General features: G+C 37.0%; 1 protein-coding gene across 1 annotated transcript in view; it reads left to right on the top strand.

Annotated features, from left to right (window-relative positions):
• Window positions 1-20,887, top strand: part of ASXL3 (ASXL transcriptional regulator 3) — a 172,985-nt gene that overhangs the window by 18,032 nt on the left and 134,066 nt on the right. The window contains exon 2 of the mRNA XM_030876618.2: window positions 13,758-13,840. Coding sequence (XP_030732478.2) covers window positions 13,758-13,840 — 83 coding nt within the window. The remainder of the gene's footprint in view (window positions 1-13,757; window positions 13,841-20,887) is intronic.

Raw genomic sequence — 20,887 nt, 5'->3', positions numbered from 1 at the left:
TTTATGATTCTTATTTGGTTAAGAATTGTTAGTAATAGCTACTCTTCTATTCATCTACAGGAATCAAAAATTAACATCAGGTTTAGAAACAATCTATTTTGTACATTTTTTTTAGGTCCTGTGAAGGGAACCGACTGAGGACTTAATAATTGGTATAACAGACACCTTGGTCGTGAACATTTGGTCACAAACAGTGACTAAAATCCAATTCTTACCAATTTAGTGAGAAGGAGAGTTTATTAGAAGACTTGTATGAACATAACCAGTATAGGTGAATGAAGTTCCTCAGTAACACCTGGAAAGAAAGAATGAGTCTTTCAGGGCTCTCTGATCTTTGCTTCGCTCTGTACAGATGCCTTATTTTCTGAGTCTGGCTTCTTCCACATGACTAGGAGCATGGCTCCCAACAAGTCTCATGGTTTCATCACATGGCGTTATTACCAGAAAGCAACCGATATTTGTTTTCTTGAGTTTTAGGCTAATGTATCCTGGGGAAGATCAATGATTAACCCTCCCTGTGTCCCCTCCCCCTGCCACCCCACCACCCCATCATTAGTAGGCAACTCTTCAGTATCTACAGGAATAGAATGGCTCCCATTCAAATAACAGTATAAAAGGGTATTTTTCAGAAGAAGAGAATAATATGTCCACAAAACAAGAAATTCAGTACATCACTTTTTCCTTGCCATTTATTTATCTTGTTTTCATTCATTAGGCAAGTTTTATTAAGTGCCTACCATGTGCCATGGTAGATCAGAAATATAGCAATGACCAAAAAGAAAAAAACACCGTGATGATCATCACTACTTCCATAGAATCTGACGTGTAATACCATCCATCACTGGAATATGGTAGGAAAGGGTCATTTCTGTGTAGACTAAACCAACATTTTGAATGGATATGGAAGAAGACATGGCTTAGTCTCCTTCTTTTTAAGTCATTTGTAAGTAAATTAGATGTTTCTCACCCTTCCCTCCTCAACTATAGTAAACCAGAGGTTAAGTGTCTCCAGAGATGGTGATGGCATGTTTTATTGTATTTCATTTTGGGATGTGTGGATGTGTGTGTGTGCGTGTGTGTGTGTTTGGTAAATATTTGTTAAATCAATGAATTATCAAGGAGGTGATGCTATTGTCTAACTACAGTCAGGGGAAGAGTTACTATTAACTGTAACAAAGCAAGCATCATTGTTTTTGTCACTCTTCAACATTTAAGTGGTCAGAGTCAAATAATCCCATATAACAAAGTCATTTTCTACAATTATCTCAAGATATATTTTGCAACTAATTCCTTCTGGCAGCTACATCTGGATGCTGTGTCATTTCAGGCTAGTCTGTGAGAATAACACTGAAGAATTCCCCTGACTCAGATTGAATGATGAGTAATCTTTGCTTTGGAAAAAATTCAATATACCTGCATTTTATTTTCCCCATTGTGCTTTAGAGTATAGGGCATATAACTCTTTCTTTGGTGTTTGAATATTCATTTGTATTTTGTTTTGGAACTGATTTTAAGTTAGTTGTTAAATATTATATGATAGATGCATCTATTATATAAGTTGTATAATATAGAGATTATCTTCATATACAGTTTAAAGATTATGAAAGTAATTTGTGCTTCTAAATACACAGATTTTTTTTTAACATCTTTATTGGGGTATAATTGCTTTACAATGGTGTGTTAGTTTCTGCTTTATAACAAAGTGAATCAGTTATACATATACATATGTTCCCATATCTCTTCCCTCTTGCGTCTCCCTCCCTCCCACCCCTCCAGGCAGTCACAAAGCACCGAGCTGATCTCCCTGTGCTATGCGGCTGCTTCCCACTAGCTATCTACCTTACGTTTGGTATACACAGATATTTTAAAAGTATAAAATTTCCTCCTTCTGATTTTGCTTTTCTGCCACTCTCCAGGGTAACAATTGTTAAGTGTTTGAATATTTTTATCTGGTGTGAATGTGTGTGTGTGGGGGGGTTTGTGGGTGTATTTATATGTTTACCACATGTACTTGAATATATACCTCCTCTACATATTGTTCTTTTTTTTATTTTAAATTATTTATTTCTTTGGCTGAGTTGGGTCTTAGTTGCAGCATGCGGGATCTGTCGTTGCAGCACACGGGCTTCTCTCTAGTGACAGCACACGGGCTCCAGAGCACGTGGGCTCAGTAGTTGCAGTGTGCAAGCTTAGTTGCCCCACGGCATGTGGGATCTTAGTTCCCTGACCAGGGATCGAACACGCGTCCCCTGTGTTGGAAGGTGGATTCTTTTTTTTTTTTTTTTTGCGGTACGTGGGCCTCTCACTGTTGTGGCCTCTCCCATTGTGGAGCACAGACTCCGGACGCGCAGGCTCAGCGGCCATGGCTCAGGGGCCCAGCCGCTCCGCGGCGTGTGGGATCTTCCTGCATCGGCAGGCGGACTCTCAACCACTGCGCCACCAGGGAAGCCCCGGAAGGTGGATTCTTAATCACTGGACCACCAGGGAAGTTCCTATACATATTGTTCTTCAGCTTGCTTATTTTTAGTCATCACTTTCTTGCGGATATCCTCCTGTATCAGTCAGTACATATTTTCTTTCTAATGGCCGTGTAATATTTTGTGGTATGTATGTGCCTTCATTTATTTAACCATCTCTCTCTTACATTATGTCTTTCATAAAAGTGTTTTGAATGGTGCTTTATTGAACATGCAGGAAGAGCTGAGGATTTCTGTAAGAAAAATACCTAAAGACAGACTAGGTTCAACAAATGGGACCACCTACCTTTTACATTTTAATAGTACTGCTAAATTACCCTCCAAGTAAGTTTGGACTGTTTGCTACAAGGTAGCATATTGTGGTGGTGAAACACTTGGAGTTTAAGGGTGTGAGTTTGAAACTCCGCTCTGCTTGTTACTTGGGACTAGCCTGGAAGAAGTGAATTAAAATATCTGCATCTTAATTTTCTCATCTACAGAAAAATAATACCTACCTTGATAGGTGATTTTGAGAACTAAATATGTTAACATAAGTCAAGTTCTTAGAAAAGTGCCTCGCCTATATTTATTACAAAATGCTTTCTGGCGTTATGTAAGTACTACTTGCTATTATTAAGATATTATTGAGCACCTTGTAAGGATTTCCAAGATAAGGAAATTTGGGGTCTCAACTGATTGCTTCTTCAGAATGTTATCCTGAGGAGAATGCTGGCTTTGACCAGAGACTTCCATATGGACAGGTGTTTAGTCTCCCACATGTGGACAAATGTACACATTAAACTTCTTAATTTTCGTAATATCTTATTCTACCATCTGCAAGTCTGCTTTTCAGAGTTGTCATATCTACCTATAGTAGTAAAATATAAATAAACTCTAAGTCGTCATTAGGGTATATACTCTTAATTTAATCATACTGGACCTTGGGAATACTATCTAACTGCATTATTTCACCTAATTAGTCTCAATTATTATATTTTTGTGTTATGTTTAGATTTTATGAGAGGTTCAACAATAGAATTTATGTATGTTCTATGTTTGCCTTTGAAGATCCTGTCTATTACCACCCAGTGCCTCTGTATGAATTTTCATATGAGATGATTCTCTTAGTTTAGGAATAGGAAAACCTTATCTACTCTGACAAACCAATGTCTCTACGCTAACAGGAGTTAACTCCCGTAGATTGTTTGCCTCTGCATTTTAGCTGCCTTGGAATTGGTACCATGGTCTAGGTCACAGTCACAGCAGCTTGATCATCGGGCATGATTTCTCATTTTTGAAATATTTCACTGTATTTTTCTTCTTTAAACGAATGCATATTTTTAAAAGAAGGTGTGATAAGGAAAGTAATATAAAAGTTATATCCACTGTGTTTTAGATGGGATAAGAAATGACCAAATATGAGTTTGATGCCAAACAAGACACTGAAAAACTGCAGATGTGATCAGGAGCGCTGCTGATAATCATGGGGAAAATCACAGAGAACAGGGGATCAGTTGTCCAAGAATTGAACCACTCTGTAGCTGTGTGACTTTGGGAGAGTCAAATTAACACCTCTGCGTCTTAGTTCCCTCATCTGTCATCTGTAAAATGAGGGTGATAATGGTGTCACCTAAGTATGATAAGGCGGTTGTTGGGAGGATTAAGTAAGCTTGTATGTTAGAATAGAGTTTGATGCAGAGTAACTGTTGTATATTTTCTATTGTTATTATTAGTATAAAAAAGAGGAAAAGAAATTTTTTGAAATTATAGACTGTAGATCTTTATCTCAACTCTCAGTAAAATTCTAGAGTGCATTTTTAAACAGAAATGGAAGTAGTGATCCCTGGAAGCCCTTATGGATTCTCTAAGTTAATTCATGTCCAATTAAATTTATTTATTTTTGATAGGATTGTTAGACATACAGCAGGAGGATGTGCCTGTTGGAGCTAAATTTTAGACAGTCACTTTGATGTGGTCTCTTGTGGGACTCTTTTAAAAGTGATGGGCAAATATGAACTGGGCGATAGTATAATCAAATGAATTTTTAGCAGATTGAACTTCTGTAGACAAATTATACCGATTGGCTAATGAGTATCATTCTGGAAGGAGATCCCAGTGGCAGCCACATGGTTTGTTGCTTTGTTTTTCATTGCATTATTCACCTGTCATGAATAACTTGGCGGAATCCGTCAAATCGTGCTTGTCAAATGTGTGGATATCAGAAAATAAAAAGGGAAACTGAACAGTTGGACAAGGGAATAATGATTCCAAAAGAAGTTTAGAAGCTTGGATGAACAGCCTGCACCTAAAAAGATGAAATTTAACTGGGGTAAATATTTCTCAAATTTGTGGATAACACAAAATTTACCTGTTACCTTAAATAATCAGGTATTAGGGAGTAATAGGATTTCAGAGCCTTCAAAAATGGATTGAAACAAACACTCGTGCATTAGAGATACATTTATGTCTGGCAAGTTTGGAAAATACACCACAGAATTATGCATGTGGTTTCAGAAGCAAATGTTGAACGATCTGGAAGTTTTAGTTGATTGACAGTGTGAAGACTGCTGAAAAAGAGCAAGTGTTGTGTTAGGTTGTATTAACGTAATGTATATATGAGTTAGAAAAAGAGAAGTAATAGTTTTACCATACAGATTGTTTCAATCAGACTACATTTAGAATATTTATCAATGGTATTTAGCTAATTTATCTCAATGAGTATAATTCTTAAAGATGTGGTTTACAGGTGACGTTGGCAAACTCAAGAATATTCAAAGAAGGGTGATTCGGAAGGTAGTCTGCAAGCTATTTTATATGAGGGCTGATGGAAGAAACCAAGGATCCATTAGCCTGGGGATAAAGGGAGGCTGGGCCCCTAATAGTGTTTTCAAACAGGTGGCAATATATCCTGTGAATAAATTATTGGATCCCATTTTAGAAATTCATGTAACACAATTACCTTACTTTAAGCTTCTATGATAGCAAAGTGCTTGTAATTGAATGTTAAATATATGTCACATTCAAAGGCAAAAACTAGGACTACATAGTAGAAGTAATAGGAAAGCAGAATTTTTACTTGATACACAGAAGAAACGTTTTTAATAACTGGTAGGTTCTGAATAGACTATTTGCATATTTTTGTGGTATAAGTATTTCTTCTTCATTAAAGGGACGTCTGACTTTTTAAAATAGGTTTTGTATGTATCATCATTTAAATAATTATTACTATTGTTCTTTTACCTTTTTTAGAACATTGTAGGAATTCTAGGTGTCTTTCACTTTCATTTTCTTTCTGTGTGTAAAAGGAGTATAAACTGTTTGTAAAGCTTAGAAACTTACTGAGGTAGAACAAGGTTGCCAAAATCCCATAGGAAATTAGAAGTCAGCTCTCAATCGCATAGAATTTTATCTTCAAATTCAGGTAGTTATCACTCTCTGAACTGTTCCAGGCCTCAGTAAGCCATCTCTCTACTCTCAGCTCTGCTCTGGTTTTATGAAGCTGGGCAACCAAAATAACTTAACTGTAAGACAGAACTTCCTTCTAGATGAATATTCTATGATACTGTCTGTCATAGTTACAGGAAAGTTTGTCTGTACATATGTATTGTTGGAAGTAAGTTGTTGCTGCTGCTATTCTCTATTTTTACTTGATTTGTAGCACATGCATAACAGGATAATTTGTCCCCACAGGGTGCTTGTCTTCCTAGGTAACAGCGCAGTGTCCAAAAGAGTGCCGTGGTGTACAATCCCTCTTGTTAAACACAGGGAGGAAGACTGTGGGGTGATGAAACCAAGCACCACATGGTGCAGGTTTACGTCTGAATCCAGAGGGAATAAATTTGGCCGTGATCAGGTGACAAGGGGTGGCAATATGTGTCTAACTTGATTTGTAGAAACCCTAGTGCAGTTTATGCAGGAAATCTCAGAGACACCCCAGGTAATGCCCGTCATTTTTTTTTTATAGCTCTCTTCTTCGTGTTGAAAAGATTCCTGTTTCTAGGCCGTGCTCAAAGGGGGCTTTTTTTCCCCCCAGCCAATAGTATTAGCCAGTGTTTACTAACACATGTTGCTGTAGGCAATCATTTGGCGTACGGAAATAATCAGTGCTTTTATACTTACTATCTCATTTAGTCCTCACAACGTTTTTATAAATGAGGAAATGAAGAAACTGAGTTCAGGAATGTTAAATATCTAAGATCAGACAGCTAGTGAGTAGGTGTTCCTGCTTCATCTGACTCCAAAGCTCATAACCTTCTTTATTATTCTATAAAAATTCCTAATATATGGCAACTCCAAACTAATGTGGTCTTCATCGAAGCCTACTTAGTGGTGCTATAATCTGATGCTACAGACATGAATGAGGACCAAGGACTTCGATCTCATGAGGCTTGCAGTGTAACTGGAAGAATATCCTTAAACAGATAATGTTAATTAACGACAGGTGCTACCACGGGAAAGTACAGTTTAAACCATTATCTGAGAGTTCAAGGAAATATCTGATTGTTCTTAAGTGTGAGATTGCTGAAATGGGGATTGTGAGGTCGATATTGCATATAATATCTTGACTGTAGGCCCACAGTTTCTGTAAAAGCCTTGTGCTCAAGGCAATAAGTAATTTAACTTAGTAAAAGGCAGACTTCAGTGTTGGCTAGACCCATCACTTCCTAGGTGCCAGGTCTCAGAGGCACTCTATCTTCTTGGACATCTCCTTTTTCTGGGTGAAATAGGCCTGATTCTCAAGGCTATTATAACAAAAATTCTGCATCTTTTCAGTCACACATTCACATATATTACTATAGCATGTAATTTCCCCATAAAATGCATGCAAGTAGAATAGAAAAATTGTAAACATCACCCTTAAACCCTTAACTAGTAACCACATATGTTAGGAGCAGACAGCAACCTGAGGTACAGATATTAGGTGGTGGGCAAGGTGCTGTCACTTTCTATGTGGTTAATTTTCTCATCTGAATACTATCAGCCATTCAAATTTATGTCTCATCAAAATGACGTGGACCTTTGAGGTATCTCAAGAACAGTGGAAATAGGGAATGTTAAGTATATGAAGCCAGGAGTCTATTGTAATACAAGTAAAACCTCCGGAGACTTAGCACGGAAGAGTCGTCTAATACATATTAACTGCTTTTATTGTATTTAAACATTGTCATCATCAATATCATAATGTGTACAAGTCCTGTCCTTCCACTTGGTAGCTTTATGACCTTGGACCAATTACTTCAACTTAGTGCATCTCAGAGGAAGTTAATCCTGCCTCTTATATGCATCTCACTGAGTTGTTGTCAGGGTCAAAAAAATATATATACATACATACATACATATGTGTGTATATATATATATGTTGTATGTAAGCAAATGAAATAATATATGTTGTGTGTAAACACTCTGTAATTGTAGAGAGCTATATAATGGTTTATCGTTATAACCTCCAAATCGTGTACCTAATACATGAGGCCTTAAATAGCGAAACATTTTAGTGAACTGCCAATATGGATTAAGGGAAGACACTTTAATGTTAGAGAAAGATCTAAATATGTATCACTGATGTGATTTTAAGTTGTAGAAACCTTTTTATTTTGCAGTCAAGTAAGCTCAGAAAATTTTCTTCAGGGCCTGAAGGACCAAGACTTCAACCATTAGATGAACACTGGTCTAATGTGTTTATCTTAGGGATACTGGAAATGACTTTTCTGAGTCAGCTTGAATAAGCTTTAAAATGTTTGTTACATAGTATTCCTGGACCAGAAAAATGCTGAAAGGATGAACCTAAAACAGAAAAATACATTCTTAGCATGGCCTGTGTCCTCAGTGATTGAGCAAATACCTCTTTCCTTCTCTTAACTATATTGCTATCTTTGTCTGCAGGTTTCTTTTTCTCCTCCTACTGGGGCATGTAGAAGTCTGGGAGAAGAGGTTTCTGGGACAAGAGTCTGTCTTGCCTCAAATGTCAAATGTCTTGCCTCAAATCTAAATGTCTTTGAGATAGGCTCTGATATAGTTAGTCACATTAGTAAAGAAGATGACATCCAGTGGTGTGTTTGCCAGTTCTACACAACTGTTCATATCCTATGAAAAGTACAAGTGAATCCATTGCTAGGGAGGCCACTGATTGTGTGTGTGCTTTGTGTCCTTAGCCATGGAAATTCCACTTTTGGGAGAGCAGTGCTGAATTTGCAACCTGTTGGGAGTAAAAATGAAGAAGAAAAAAGATAGTGGAGAATTGCGAGGACTTTAGTGCATGAGAAGGAAGCATGAGAGATACAAGACACAACTCAGGGAGACAGAGTCAAGTGGAATCACAAATATAGCTCTAACATGGCAGAACAGTTTGTTTCACAAAGAAAGAAAGGGCATTTTATGTAAAGACTGAACACTGTGACAGACTCTGATTTGTATAGAAGAGACAGTAATATCTGGCCAATGGTTTCTGATTACAGCCTTTTCTTGGCAGTGCGAGCTCTAATAATTCTAGCTACAGATTTTCTTAGGGAAACAGCAGCTTTAAGAGCCTGTGTTTGAGGAAATAAATTATAAAGCATTTCCATTTTCAGCAAAAAATTTTTTGAAAGGGACTAAAAAAGATCACTTTTTTAGCCAAAGTAAATAATGTAGGAGAAAGAAAACATAGAGCTATTAGAAAGGAGAAACAATTCACGGTATTTGTGGAAAATATGATTCTGTACTTCTATACTATTAGAACTACTATGAATTCAATTAGCTGTTCATATAGATAATAATTATCACAGTTCAATGGCTTTTGTATGTATTAGCGATAAATTGTGAGGATAATTTATTAAAAAAGTGTATTCATAGTTGCAACCCAAAATATAAAACACTTAATAAAAAGCTTATTACAGTTTATAAAATAAAACTTTAGCACATGAAACAATGTGTGTACATTTCCTAAAAATTTAATTAGATGTCTCGTTTAATTCCTATCTAAATTTCATCTGGAAATATAAAGAAGTGAACAATGAAAAATTTAAGAAGGAGTAATGAGAGCTGTGTTCTATCCAGATAGTGAAGTGTATTGTAATATTACAGTAATTTAAACAGGGTGGTGCTGGCACAGGAATTGATTGAAAATCAGGGGAGCATAGCAGGACCCCTGGATGAGCCCCAAGGATAGTGGTTTGCAGTTTATTTCAGAGGCCCTGAAAATTCCCAGAAGTGCCTTCAGCCATTAGAGGAAGTAAGTTCTGGGGGCTCTGAGCCCTCTCATCTCTACCTCAGCAGCAGCTCTGCTTTTATGCATTTTACATACTGGGTTCCCACATTTATATATTGGTTTCACATCCAAAGGAGTTTTCATTGCCCTGATATTAATGTATGCCAGAGGATGCCTCACTAACCATGACCGGCTTATGAAACAAATTATGTTGGGGAATCTTGACTTAACATTAATAGGAGGTGAGAGCTTAAGTTAGTTCTTCACCTGGGTACAAAAGGATACATTCCAGATGAATTAAAAAATGAAAGCATAAAATACCCGCAAGAAACATTTGCAGATATTTACGCGCTCTTTGGGTAAAAGGAACTTCTAAATATGAGAGCAGGTGAAGTCACAATAGAAAAGTCTGATGGAGTAGTTCATTTGAAAATAGAGAACTTTATGTATCATCTCCCTAAATATCCAAAAAATAACCAACAAAAGGAATAAAAATCTGTTATTAACATGCACAACAGTGAATATGTCTTACTATATAAATAGCTTTTTACACATTAATGAGAAAGACAGAAATATCCCGTGTCATATCCCACATGATATTCATTTGAAATAAAGTTTTTGTTCTCCTTGGTATTTACAAAACTATAATTAGAGTAACAGTGAATTGCAACTTCTTTGTCCTACTAGGTTTGCAAATATTGCTAAAAAGATAAGATTTAATACTGGCAAATTTGTGGAGAGAGAGGCAGATTCAGTTCTGCTTGGTGAGAGTATAAATTGTTAAAATATTTCTGGAAACAGTTGACAGTGTATCAAGAGACATGACAGAGCTCACATCCTTTTGACCCAATAATATTCTAAGAACTTTACATTCAATATATTCTTTGGAAATTTATTTTTATTAAGTTTTAAAACAACATAAATGCCTATCTTCAGCTAAGTGTTAATTATGATGCCCATTTTGAAGAATTTAGATTACATGAGGAAAAGTAAGACAGCTAACTATGCATACATGTACTTTATATAATTATAATTATATTTTAAAAGTATGTATGAATAGAAAAAAACTAGAAGGAAAACACAAATATTAGCAGGGGTTAATATTCTTGGTTGTAAGCTTATGAGTGCATTTTGTTTTCTATAATATAGGTATGAGTTTGCATTTTTCCAGTTTTTACAACCAGAAAAGAAGATGATTTTATTAATAAATAATTATTATCCATGGCAGACTTTGAAATTGGATTTCCTATTTTGTTACAATTGTATCATTATTGACCAAGTCAGTTTGAACCTGTTTTGATTATCCGAAATATTAATTGGCCCTCTTTCTAGAAAAATCTTATTATGATACATGACCTTAAAAATTGTGGATAATCCTACTCCCTTCCCTGCTCTATTGCATCCTTGACCCCTGTTTCTAAAGAGGTAGGTACAAGGTGGAAGACAATTGGAAGAACATGTTAAATTCAAAATAAGTGTTACATAACCAGGAAGACATATTCAAATACTAGCTGTATTTGAAAATGTCAAGAAAGATAATCCAGGGAGTATGATTTTGCAGGACATATGAAACCGTTAACACCTCATAGCCAAGACATCAATCGCTGGGGCGTGGGCAGTTCCTCAGTTTAACATTTGGGGCTGTAGTTTCACTCTGTGTCTTCTTCCCACTGTCCTGTTGGAGTATGGCTGCCTGCGAGTCTGATTCATGTCTCTGCCATGTGTCATATTATTTTGATGCTATCCATGTTTTGTTCCGTGGAAGTAATCTCTCTCTCTTTTGTTCTCTAAATGTTCCCACAGCTAGTTCAGTGAAGCTTGTTCACATCCAGGACCCTCTCCTTCTCTGTCCCCTTTCTCTGTCTTGCAGGAACTGAGGGGGGCTTCTGGTGTTTGTGTGGCTTCATCATTTCCTTCCTGCCTCTCATCCACTTCACGATGTAATTGTTGGCACTTTTACTTCCTTTGTAGAGTAGGATGTGATGTCATAGAGAAGGGGACAGGGCTATCCAAATTCTCTCAATTGCTGGGAGGAGCTGCCCAGGTGTGCTGAGGGGCCTGTACTCAGGAAGAGAAACAGGGAATCCTCCACAGTGAGTAACCCCACTTTCGAGTGTGCCCAACTTTCCACTAAAACATTACCCAGTACACTGGAGTTTCCTCTTCGGCCCTTTCTAGATTTAATCAGTTTGCCTTTTTGACATTCCCAGTTCAGCTCAATTTTCCTCCTTTCTCTCCCTTCTCCTCTGTCCCCCTCTTTCTGCCATCCCGTGTCTCTCCCCGCCAGTTCCCTTCTTCCTTGCTTGCTTACTTGTGTATGTCTGTGTCTGCTGACCTTCTGCCCATATCTTCTATGAGAGACCATTAGTGTCCCCAGCATTGCCTATCATTTGGGGTGAGACCCACCCCGTATATAGTCCATGTGACCACAGCATCTCCTTTCAGTAAGTCATAAGTATGCACTGTTCTACTTACAGTTCTTCTTATTTTAAAAATTCTGTCGACTATTTCATTTTCATGTCTGTATCTTTCCTGCCTTTCTTTGTGACCTAACCTTTTCCCCTTTTCAGCTCTATTATGCAGTTTCCTTCTTGCCTTTTTTTTTAACCAATGTTTTTACACTTTAGTCCTCTTCCTATACAGCGATGCCTATGTGTCTTCCCCCCTTGACAGTTCAGCTCTCTGAAGCATCCTCTGTGAGGACAGTTTTTCCTTCTTTCCTAGTGACATACTTGTTGCTACACTCTCTTTCCAGTGTAGCTCCTATTTCGCTATTCTTTAAAGAATTACCAACTGCAACTAAGAGACTGATCCAGACTAGGAAAAAATGGGGAAATTTCCTGGGAACTAGAAAGGGGAGAACAGGAAAGTGGCCCTAATGGTGAGGTAGGGCAGGCTGTGTATGTAACTCACTGGAGGGCCTTGAGGAGCAGAACCTTTGCTAGGGACCTAGCTGAAATTTAGCCATTGATCGTGGAAGAGATCACAGAGCTCTTTTGAACATATTGGAAGCCTTTTTAATTTTTAGTTTTTAGAGTGACCCTGTTAATTCTTAATAATTATGAGAATTCTGGTCTAATATTCATAATAATCATAAATTAGGACTCTAGAATTATTAAGTTGCATGGGGGCCATGACTTGTGCAGAAGCTCCTGTACAGAAAATTTAAGTAGATGTCATCTACCCTTGGAGGAAGTCATTGTGAAGATGTGTGTACACTTGTTTCTTGTACCCAGAGGTGGTCCTATAGACCTTGTTGGTGAGCAGTGTGGGCACCGTTGTTTACGGATTTCACTACATGTAAAGTCCCTGGGTAAATAAAAGGGGCTTGCTTTCCAGGGCTGATGGTCTAATGCCTGTGGAAATAATTAACTATGTCCCATATATTCCCCATACTTTGTTTAAAAAAGTTCACTTCCACTCAAAAATAAGTAGGACAGAAGGGGAGAGAAAGAGAATAGGACTCAGTTCATAAAGCTGAGATGGGCTGAATGGGAAGAGGAAGGGATTTACTTGAAATGAATTGGAAAAGGCAAAAGAAAGGAAACTGAGCTGAACTGGAAAACACACTGTAATGAGATACTTGGGTTTCTGTATGCTTTTTTCCATTTTGGCCATGAAGGGTTTTTATTTATTTTTTTTAATACAAGAGAAGTTGATCAAAATATGAATCCAGTGAGGTTATTTCTGACCAGCACTTTGTTCTCTGCTCTTGGTGGTATTCAGGCTCATGTTTCCAAGGTCTTAGAAATTTAAGAAACATTTTAACAGCCTGAAAACATGACTTAAACCATAAAATGTCAGCAATTTTTAATAAAGGAAATTATATACATTTATTAACTTGGTGTTTTTAGGTTTCACATTTCTTTTTTTGGTGTGTATGCCTTTGTGACATTTTTGCAGAATGACCCCTATATGTTGCAGAAATTGCCATAGATGTCCAGAAAAAAAACTATGTTCTCACTTTGGACACCTGATCTGTGTGATGGAACCTAATTTTGGCATAACAGCCTTTTTAAAATTTTAAGGAAACATTGCATGGTTCACACACATTTTCATCTTGTATGTTTCTATGCAGTAATCTAGGAATCTTACGTTTATTTTTATTTTTTTAGGCACTAGAAAAACACCCCAACTCACCAATGACAGCAAAGCAGATATTGGAAGTCATTCAGAAAGAAGGGTTAAAAGAAACAAGGTCAGTATTCATATTTACATTTGCTGTTTTCATTGATTAATAATTGCTACTGATTGCAAAGTAATAGGGGTATCTAGATTTTCATGTTGTAGCTGATTGTGAATTAAGTAACTACCTGCAGATTCTTTTGTGACTACCAAATATTTGGGTGACCCAAGATTTCCTTGGAACTACCTGTTTGCTTAATAAATTAGACAGATTGATACAGAGTGTCCTTCATTAACAAAGAGCAGCATTGTGTGAATTAGGCTCTAATTGGAGTTACTCATCTTTCTCTTTCTTGTAAGAGGAGACTTTTGTTTCTGAAAGTGAGTAGTGAAAGAGAAACTGTTTTACAGTCTTAATAGATAGATCCCAAGGTATAAGATGAGCTCACTCTGATAAAATTCAAAGTGCCAACGAATGTGGTTGAAAATTCAGTCCTCGTATTTAGAATTACTCTACTTGGAGCATCGTTAATCAATTATTGAGTCCTTAAAAAAATAACAGTTTTATTGAGATAGTCATATACCATAAAATTTGCCCTTTGAAAATGTACAATTCATTGGTTTTCAGTATATTCACAAAGCTGTGCAGTCATTACTGCTATCTAATTTTAGAACATTTTCATCACCCTGAGATGGAACCCCATATCCCTTAGCAGTCACTCCCAATTCCCTATTCCCTCCAGCCCCTAGCAACCAGTAATGTACTTTTTATGTCTGTGGTTTTGCCTGTTCTGGACATTTCATATAATTGGAGCTATACGCTATGTAGCCTTTTGTGACTGGCTTCTTTCACTTAGCATCATGTTTTCAAGGTCCATCCATGTGGTAGCATGAATCAGTACTTCATTTCTTTTTGTTGCCAAATAATATTTTATTGTATGGATAGACTATATTTTATCTATGATGATTATTTTTATTTAGTGATGAATTTTGGCTACAGTTTTGGCTTTATCCAGCAGTTTAGGGTCATATAAATATTACTCAAGGAGGAAAAAAAGTTTGTTACAGGGTAAAATAACCATAGGGCTGTCGCATGTGTATCTACTCATCCTTGTTACATAGAGTGAATTTTTTTTAATTGTATGAAGTTGTCTATCTATAAGCCATTGAGAAGGCAGTGGTCTCAGCTTGGTGAAAATACAATCTGCTGAGTTACCTTTTGAATCTGATCTTGAGATAGAACCTGTTGAGAGAAATCAACGTCCTCTCGAGGCCAACTTTTCCTAAAAAATTGGCATTACCTGTAACTCCCATTACTGTAACATGTGAATCGCATCAGCTTCTAGCTGTTTAAAATGCATCTCTTGCAAGTTTGATCCATGAACATCACAATTTAGTGGGGTAGAGGATACCTAGGCTCAGTTTTTCATCTCTGTTTTGGAGGCTGTTTCTGCCTGTTCTGAAGAAAGAGCCTGAGCTAATGTAACTACCCTGTTTGCAATCATTGTTCCTCCACAACGTGGAGGTAACACTGTGGAGGGAAGTTGCTGACAGAGCCTAAGCGCTATTCAAGGGGATCCTTGCTTCTAAGCCAGACGTCAGTGTGAGGAGTTAGGGAACAAAATGGGGACACGTGGAAATTAATTTTCCCCTTACTGCCTGTCAGAAACCCTGAAAATATTTATGCCATTTAGAAAGCACTGGAAATGGTTGTGCGACAGCCAAAAGAAAAAAATGGGGTAAAAATCTAGAGATCTCAGCTCCTGTCAGATGTGGGCTCTGAGCCAGAGGAACCTGAGAATGCAGGCATAAAAAGCTTCTCCTATAAGCAGACATTTGAAGTTTGTTCATCATGATATTCTTCTCCAGAGGAGTGACTAGGCCACTATCAGCTATTATGTACCTTGAGATATAAAACCCCTGTACCGTGGCCATGAACAGCATCTTAATTACACTTATCATTGTAACAACATTTTTCGTATTTTTTTCAAGATGCTGGTCTTCCCAGAATGGTATATTAAAGGGCTTTAAGTATATGTTAACAAAACTCAAAGCAGCTTCTTTAAAGAGTGAGAACGTTGAAAAGGAAAACATACCCTGTTCCTCTAAATACAACCCTCCCTCTTCATCCCCTCCCCCGTTATTGTGTCCTCCTGTGAAGAAAAAAAAAAAAGTTTGTTGTTACAAGTACTGATGAACCCGTATAGGACTATTGAAAGTACCTGCAAGGAATTCACAAGTTAAATAGGAAAGGGACCAGGCAAAGAAAGAGCATAGTTCTGTTTTAAGTTCTACTCTGTAAAATCAGCTCTGTGCAAAGGGCTCCGGAATATGCATTTTATGTTCTCATTTCTTTCTGTTTCTTTGAATTCTCCCTCCTGTCAGTTGTGACAGTTACTTATGGCTGGTATATCTGTGACTACTCCCCCCTTGTTGTCTAGTTTGCTTATTAGACTCATCTCTAAAATGAAAATAGTGGAAGGGTGGGATAAATTGGGAGATTGGGATTGACGTATATACACTAGTATGTATAAAATAGATAACTAATAAGAACCTGCTGTATAGCACAGGGAATTCCACTTTGCTGTACAGTAGAAACTAACACAACATTGTAAAACAACTATACCCTAATAAAAAAATAAGTAAAAAAATAAAAGTAGTATGTAGATTCTGAGTGAGTTTCAGCTTTCCTACCTGTTGTGTGTATTGCTTTAGGGAGCAGATTCTGACATTTATTTTGCCTACTTAATGTACTCTTTTGCTACCTTCCAAATTCTTAAATGTTTTCCAAGTATTTATGGTAGCTGAGTAAATTCAGTGTAACTGTATCTTAAGTAAAGTTACATTTAGAAATTCCATCATCATAAGGTCAAACATAGCTGTTTCATTTCTAGATGTTTATTAATGATGTGTTTTTCAAGATGTGCAGGCTTTCAGATATGCCTGATTAACTGTAGGGGAGTGAATGTGAAAGTTACTGATGTGTCCATAACCTTCCAGTGGTCTCTATGAATGAGAGGTCATGTTAGTGGCCCTCCCCCAAACAGTCCACCACTGTGCCTGGCATTTCTGGAAAAGAGAAGATTGGCCCCTTATGCATCATCATTCCAATGCCATTTGTTTTAAAATAACACCATTTGGGGCTTCCCTGGTGGCGCAGTGGTTGAGAGTCCGCCTGCTGATGCAGGGGACACGGGTTCGTGCCCTGGTCCGGGAAGATCCCACATGCCGCGGAGCGGCTAGGCCCGTGAGCCATGGCCACTGAGCCTGCGCATCCGGAGCCTGTGCTCCGCAACGGGAGAGGCCACAACAGTGAGGCCCGCGTACTGCACAAAAAAATAAAAATAAAAAATAAAATAACACCATTTGTTTCAAATACTGGGTTGGGGGGGGTGGTGGCCCTTCATTCTGTGTGTCAGGCAGATCTCCTGTAACACTGACCTCACTGGACTGTAAATTTGTCCTTGTTTGTCTTCCCACTGGTCTGTGAGCTCCTTAAGGGCAGGGTACCCAACACTCCTGGCACTCAGAAGATACTCAGTAAATATTTGTTGAGTAAATAATCTTCCTCAGGATGTTAACTTGCTGGTCCTTAGTGATGATTTTTGTCTTGCATTTAGAGTTAGAAGCTTCTTTTTAACATTACAAGTTGTATTTTTCATCCTATTTTTAATTGTTTGTTTTAATCAAAAGGAATCTACCAGCTTTGTGGGAATTCCATTAAATAGATGCATGCCAGTAGCCTCTGGCAGATTAGCTGTGAACTTGAGGAAGGTTATTGTGCTGTTGCCTGTTTTCATATACTGTAGGTGCCTCTGGTTTAAACTTGTAACTTACAATAAAAATTAAACCAATAATTTTGGCAAAGCTGATATGAGTATTTGAATGTGTTCAGTATATGTGATATTGTTAATTTATTTGACTGAGATAAAATTCTTGACACTTTATGGTACCTTTTCCTCTTTTCCAGTGACACTGTAGATTGCATAATTTTCATGTAGACAGGATAAAACGAGGACAGCTTTTTACATCATGTTCTGTGTATCTTCTTCAAGTTATTGATGGAATGTGTAGTATATGATTAGACTCTATTTGGAAAAGCCAGACTGAAATAAGTACTCTCTGTGTGGTTTACAAAAAGGTATATAGATAAAATAAATTGTCAGAAGGGCATACGGCTTTTGTTGGGAAAAAATTAATAATATGAGCATGGCATGATTTCCTAGAAATTTTTTTAATAAAAATATATTTGGTAAGTTTTAATTCCCTTCTATATAATAAGATAGAAGATTTTTGTCAATTTAATTTTATTCTGGTCCCTCTATATTGTACTTGCTTTACTGATTCTGAGTATTTCCAGGCTTCTGTTACTTTGTGTTTATGAGTTGTCAACGACTGATAAGACACTGCTATTTGGAAGGCTTTTCAGATGATCAGAATCTTATAATCAATCAAAGAACCGTGTTGCTTGCATAGAGAGGATAGAAATGTGCATATTCCAGACTGCGGCTTTTATGGATGGATATTTGATATGCCTGTTTGGACTGCTTGGCTAAACATTCCCACTTCCTCAGGGAGAGAGGGTGCTACTGTAGACTATAGCCTTGTCTGCAGTAATTAAACATATGTCCATAGAAAAAGAGAAGGACTCTGGGGGTTGTCCTAATTCTGCCTTTCTGTTTTTGGTTTGCTTATTCAGAAGTTATAATTCCTTTACAAAGAGGACTGAGGGAGTTTTGATGCCTGAGGATATGTTTTTCTCTGCTCATGTAATTTTTGAAGTGATGCTTTCAAAGAAATACGTGCTCTGTTTTAGTGACACACCCGGGGCAGCAAGGTCAAGGAGTGAGGTCTGTAGCACTTACCTAGCAAGAGCAGAGCAGCCATTTATCAGTGGGGATAATTTCTTATGTGCCGGGCATTATTATCACAGGATACCTGTTATTAATGTAGCAAGAATTGTGATGTAGTTGTCATATGACTTGATAATAGGTGAATTGCTTTCTAATGGAGGTGAGGCAGTCACGAAATAAAGGCCAAAATATCGCAGAGCAATTAAAAAACCCTCTGTTGGGTTGGGGGCAGGGCAATATTTATAAGGTACACTTTTACAATACTATAGATGCCTTACTTGAAAAATAATATATGTTAGATTTCATTGACCATTTATAGAGCAGCAATCTATGATTACATATCACAGTAGGGACATTTGTAAAGGCTTATAAACAATCTCTCTCGTGCTTGGTATTATTTATTGACATATTTTTGATTTTGCAATGTGGAGCGTGCACTTGACAACCCAAGATTTTGTAATTATGCCGGTATCAATGAGAACTTTTTATTCCCCTGGTAATTCTTAGAATAAATGTGTTTTAAGCTACTTGTCTTAAGGTCTTTCATGATTTCTGTTTTGCAGCCTCTGTCATGATATGCTGAAATTAGGATCTCCACTTTGTACTGTGGTTTATTAAAGATTTTTCTAGGGGGATAAACTGTCAGAAAATTCCATTACCATGTATAGTGACAAACAATAAAATTTCTTGGCATTTCTCTTGGTGAGATTTACGTTTCTAATTAGCACTTTAGGAGATGATTCTTTCTCGCTGCTGAAATGTTTTGTCTAAAGATAAGAAAGAAACACAAATAATTTCAACTGCAAAATCAATTCTTATCTCCAGACTCCATGTTCCCATTGCTTCTTTCATACTGAAACTGTGGTCTCGTTTGTTTGTGTTGGGGCATTTTAGAATTACAGTGTAAACTCATGGTGTCATCCTTGCCATTTGCTAACGTCTAATTTTCTCATTGTGTAAATGGTGTGAGGGATTCATCCTTAGAGAGGGATGAATGAAACAATGGTGTTATTAACCAGAATTATAGGGGAATCTGCATGTATTTATGTGTGTATATTAGGTGTGTATACATGAGTGTGTGTAAGCAAGTCTGCATGTATTTATGTGTGTATATTAGGTGTGTATACATGAGTGTGTGTAAGCAAGCCTTTAGAATAATTTATCTCTTGGTTGACATAAACTTTTACTTGTCATTACTCAGATTAGAAATCTCAATCAGGGTCATTCCTAACTCTCTTCTCCCATCCCGCCCCCATGGCCAGTTGGCTCCTGTGTAGTGTTAATTCTGTGTCCTAACTACATCTTTCTTTCTCTGAATCCCTACTCTTTGCCATTTATTCTTTGCACTTAAAATTTTTCAACTAGATTAATGCAGCATCTTCTTATCTGGTCTCTTTAAACCTGGTCTCCCGCTTTTTAAATCTATTTTTTTCTCAAACAAACATTACCCCATTTATAGTAGCATTTTTTAACTGATAGTCCAAAATATCCCAGAGAATATATTGTGCCTAATAAGCTATGAATCAAAAGCTATTGTCAGTTGTATGTTTGGATATAATTAGAGGAAATCAAGCATGTACTTTTTTCCTAGTCACATGGTATCTGAATAAATGCATGATATTCTGATTATGTAGGGTTTATGATGTGAATGGTGAATGCATACATTATACCTTACATTTAGATGAGATTTGGAATTTCTAATCTGGTCATTTTTATACACATTTGGTTCTTCCCAAAATATGTCACTTAAAATGTTGTTTGTTGGTATTATATGCTTTGTGCATAATTAATTAGTTTTAAATTAAATGGTATAAAACTGATTAAATAAGTATTCATAATTTATACATAGATATCACTAATTGTTTAAAAAGCAACTGATGTATCATAATTAAACTTTTTTTAAACTTAAAGTTACTTTTTTTTATAGTGACATAGTGATTGAGGTAATTCTTCAGGGGATGATAAGGTGATATATTACCGTGAAAGCATTCTCTGAGTTAGAAAATAATTGTGTGAAATATTACCCTACAAGGTCAGATTTCAGCCCCTCAGCACAACCCTAATCAACCTGGACTTGGGCAACTTGAAAGCCTTTGTAGTCAAGCATCTGATGTTGGGGCCACAGTTGACTACAGCTGACCCTTGAGCAACTTGGGATTTTGAAATTTGTGGGTCCACTTATACATGAATATTTTTCAATAGTAAATCCTACAGTACTACACAGTCTGTGGTTGGATGAATCTGCAGACGTGGAGGAACCACAAATA

The sequence above is a fragment of the Globicephala melas genome, chromosome 13 (genome assembly GCF_963455315.2).
Source record: "Globicephala melas chromosome 13, mGloMel1.2, whole genome shotgun sequence".
Classification (NCBI taxonomy): Eukaryota; Metazoa; Chordata; class Mammalia; order Artiodactyla; family Delphinidae; genus Globicephala; species Globicephala melas.
This window is presented reverse-complemented; position numbering and strand designations above follow the sequence as displayed.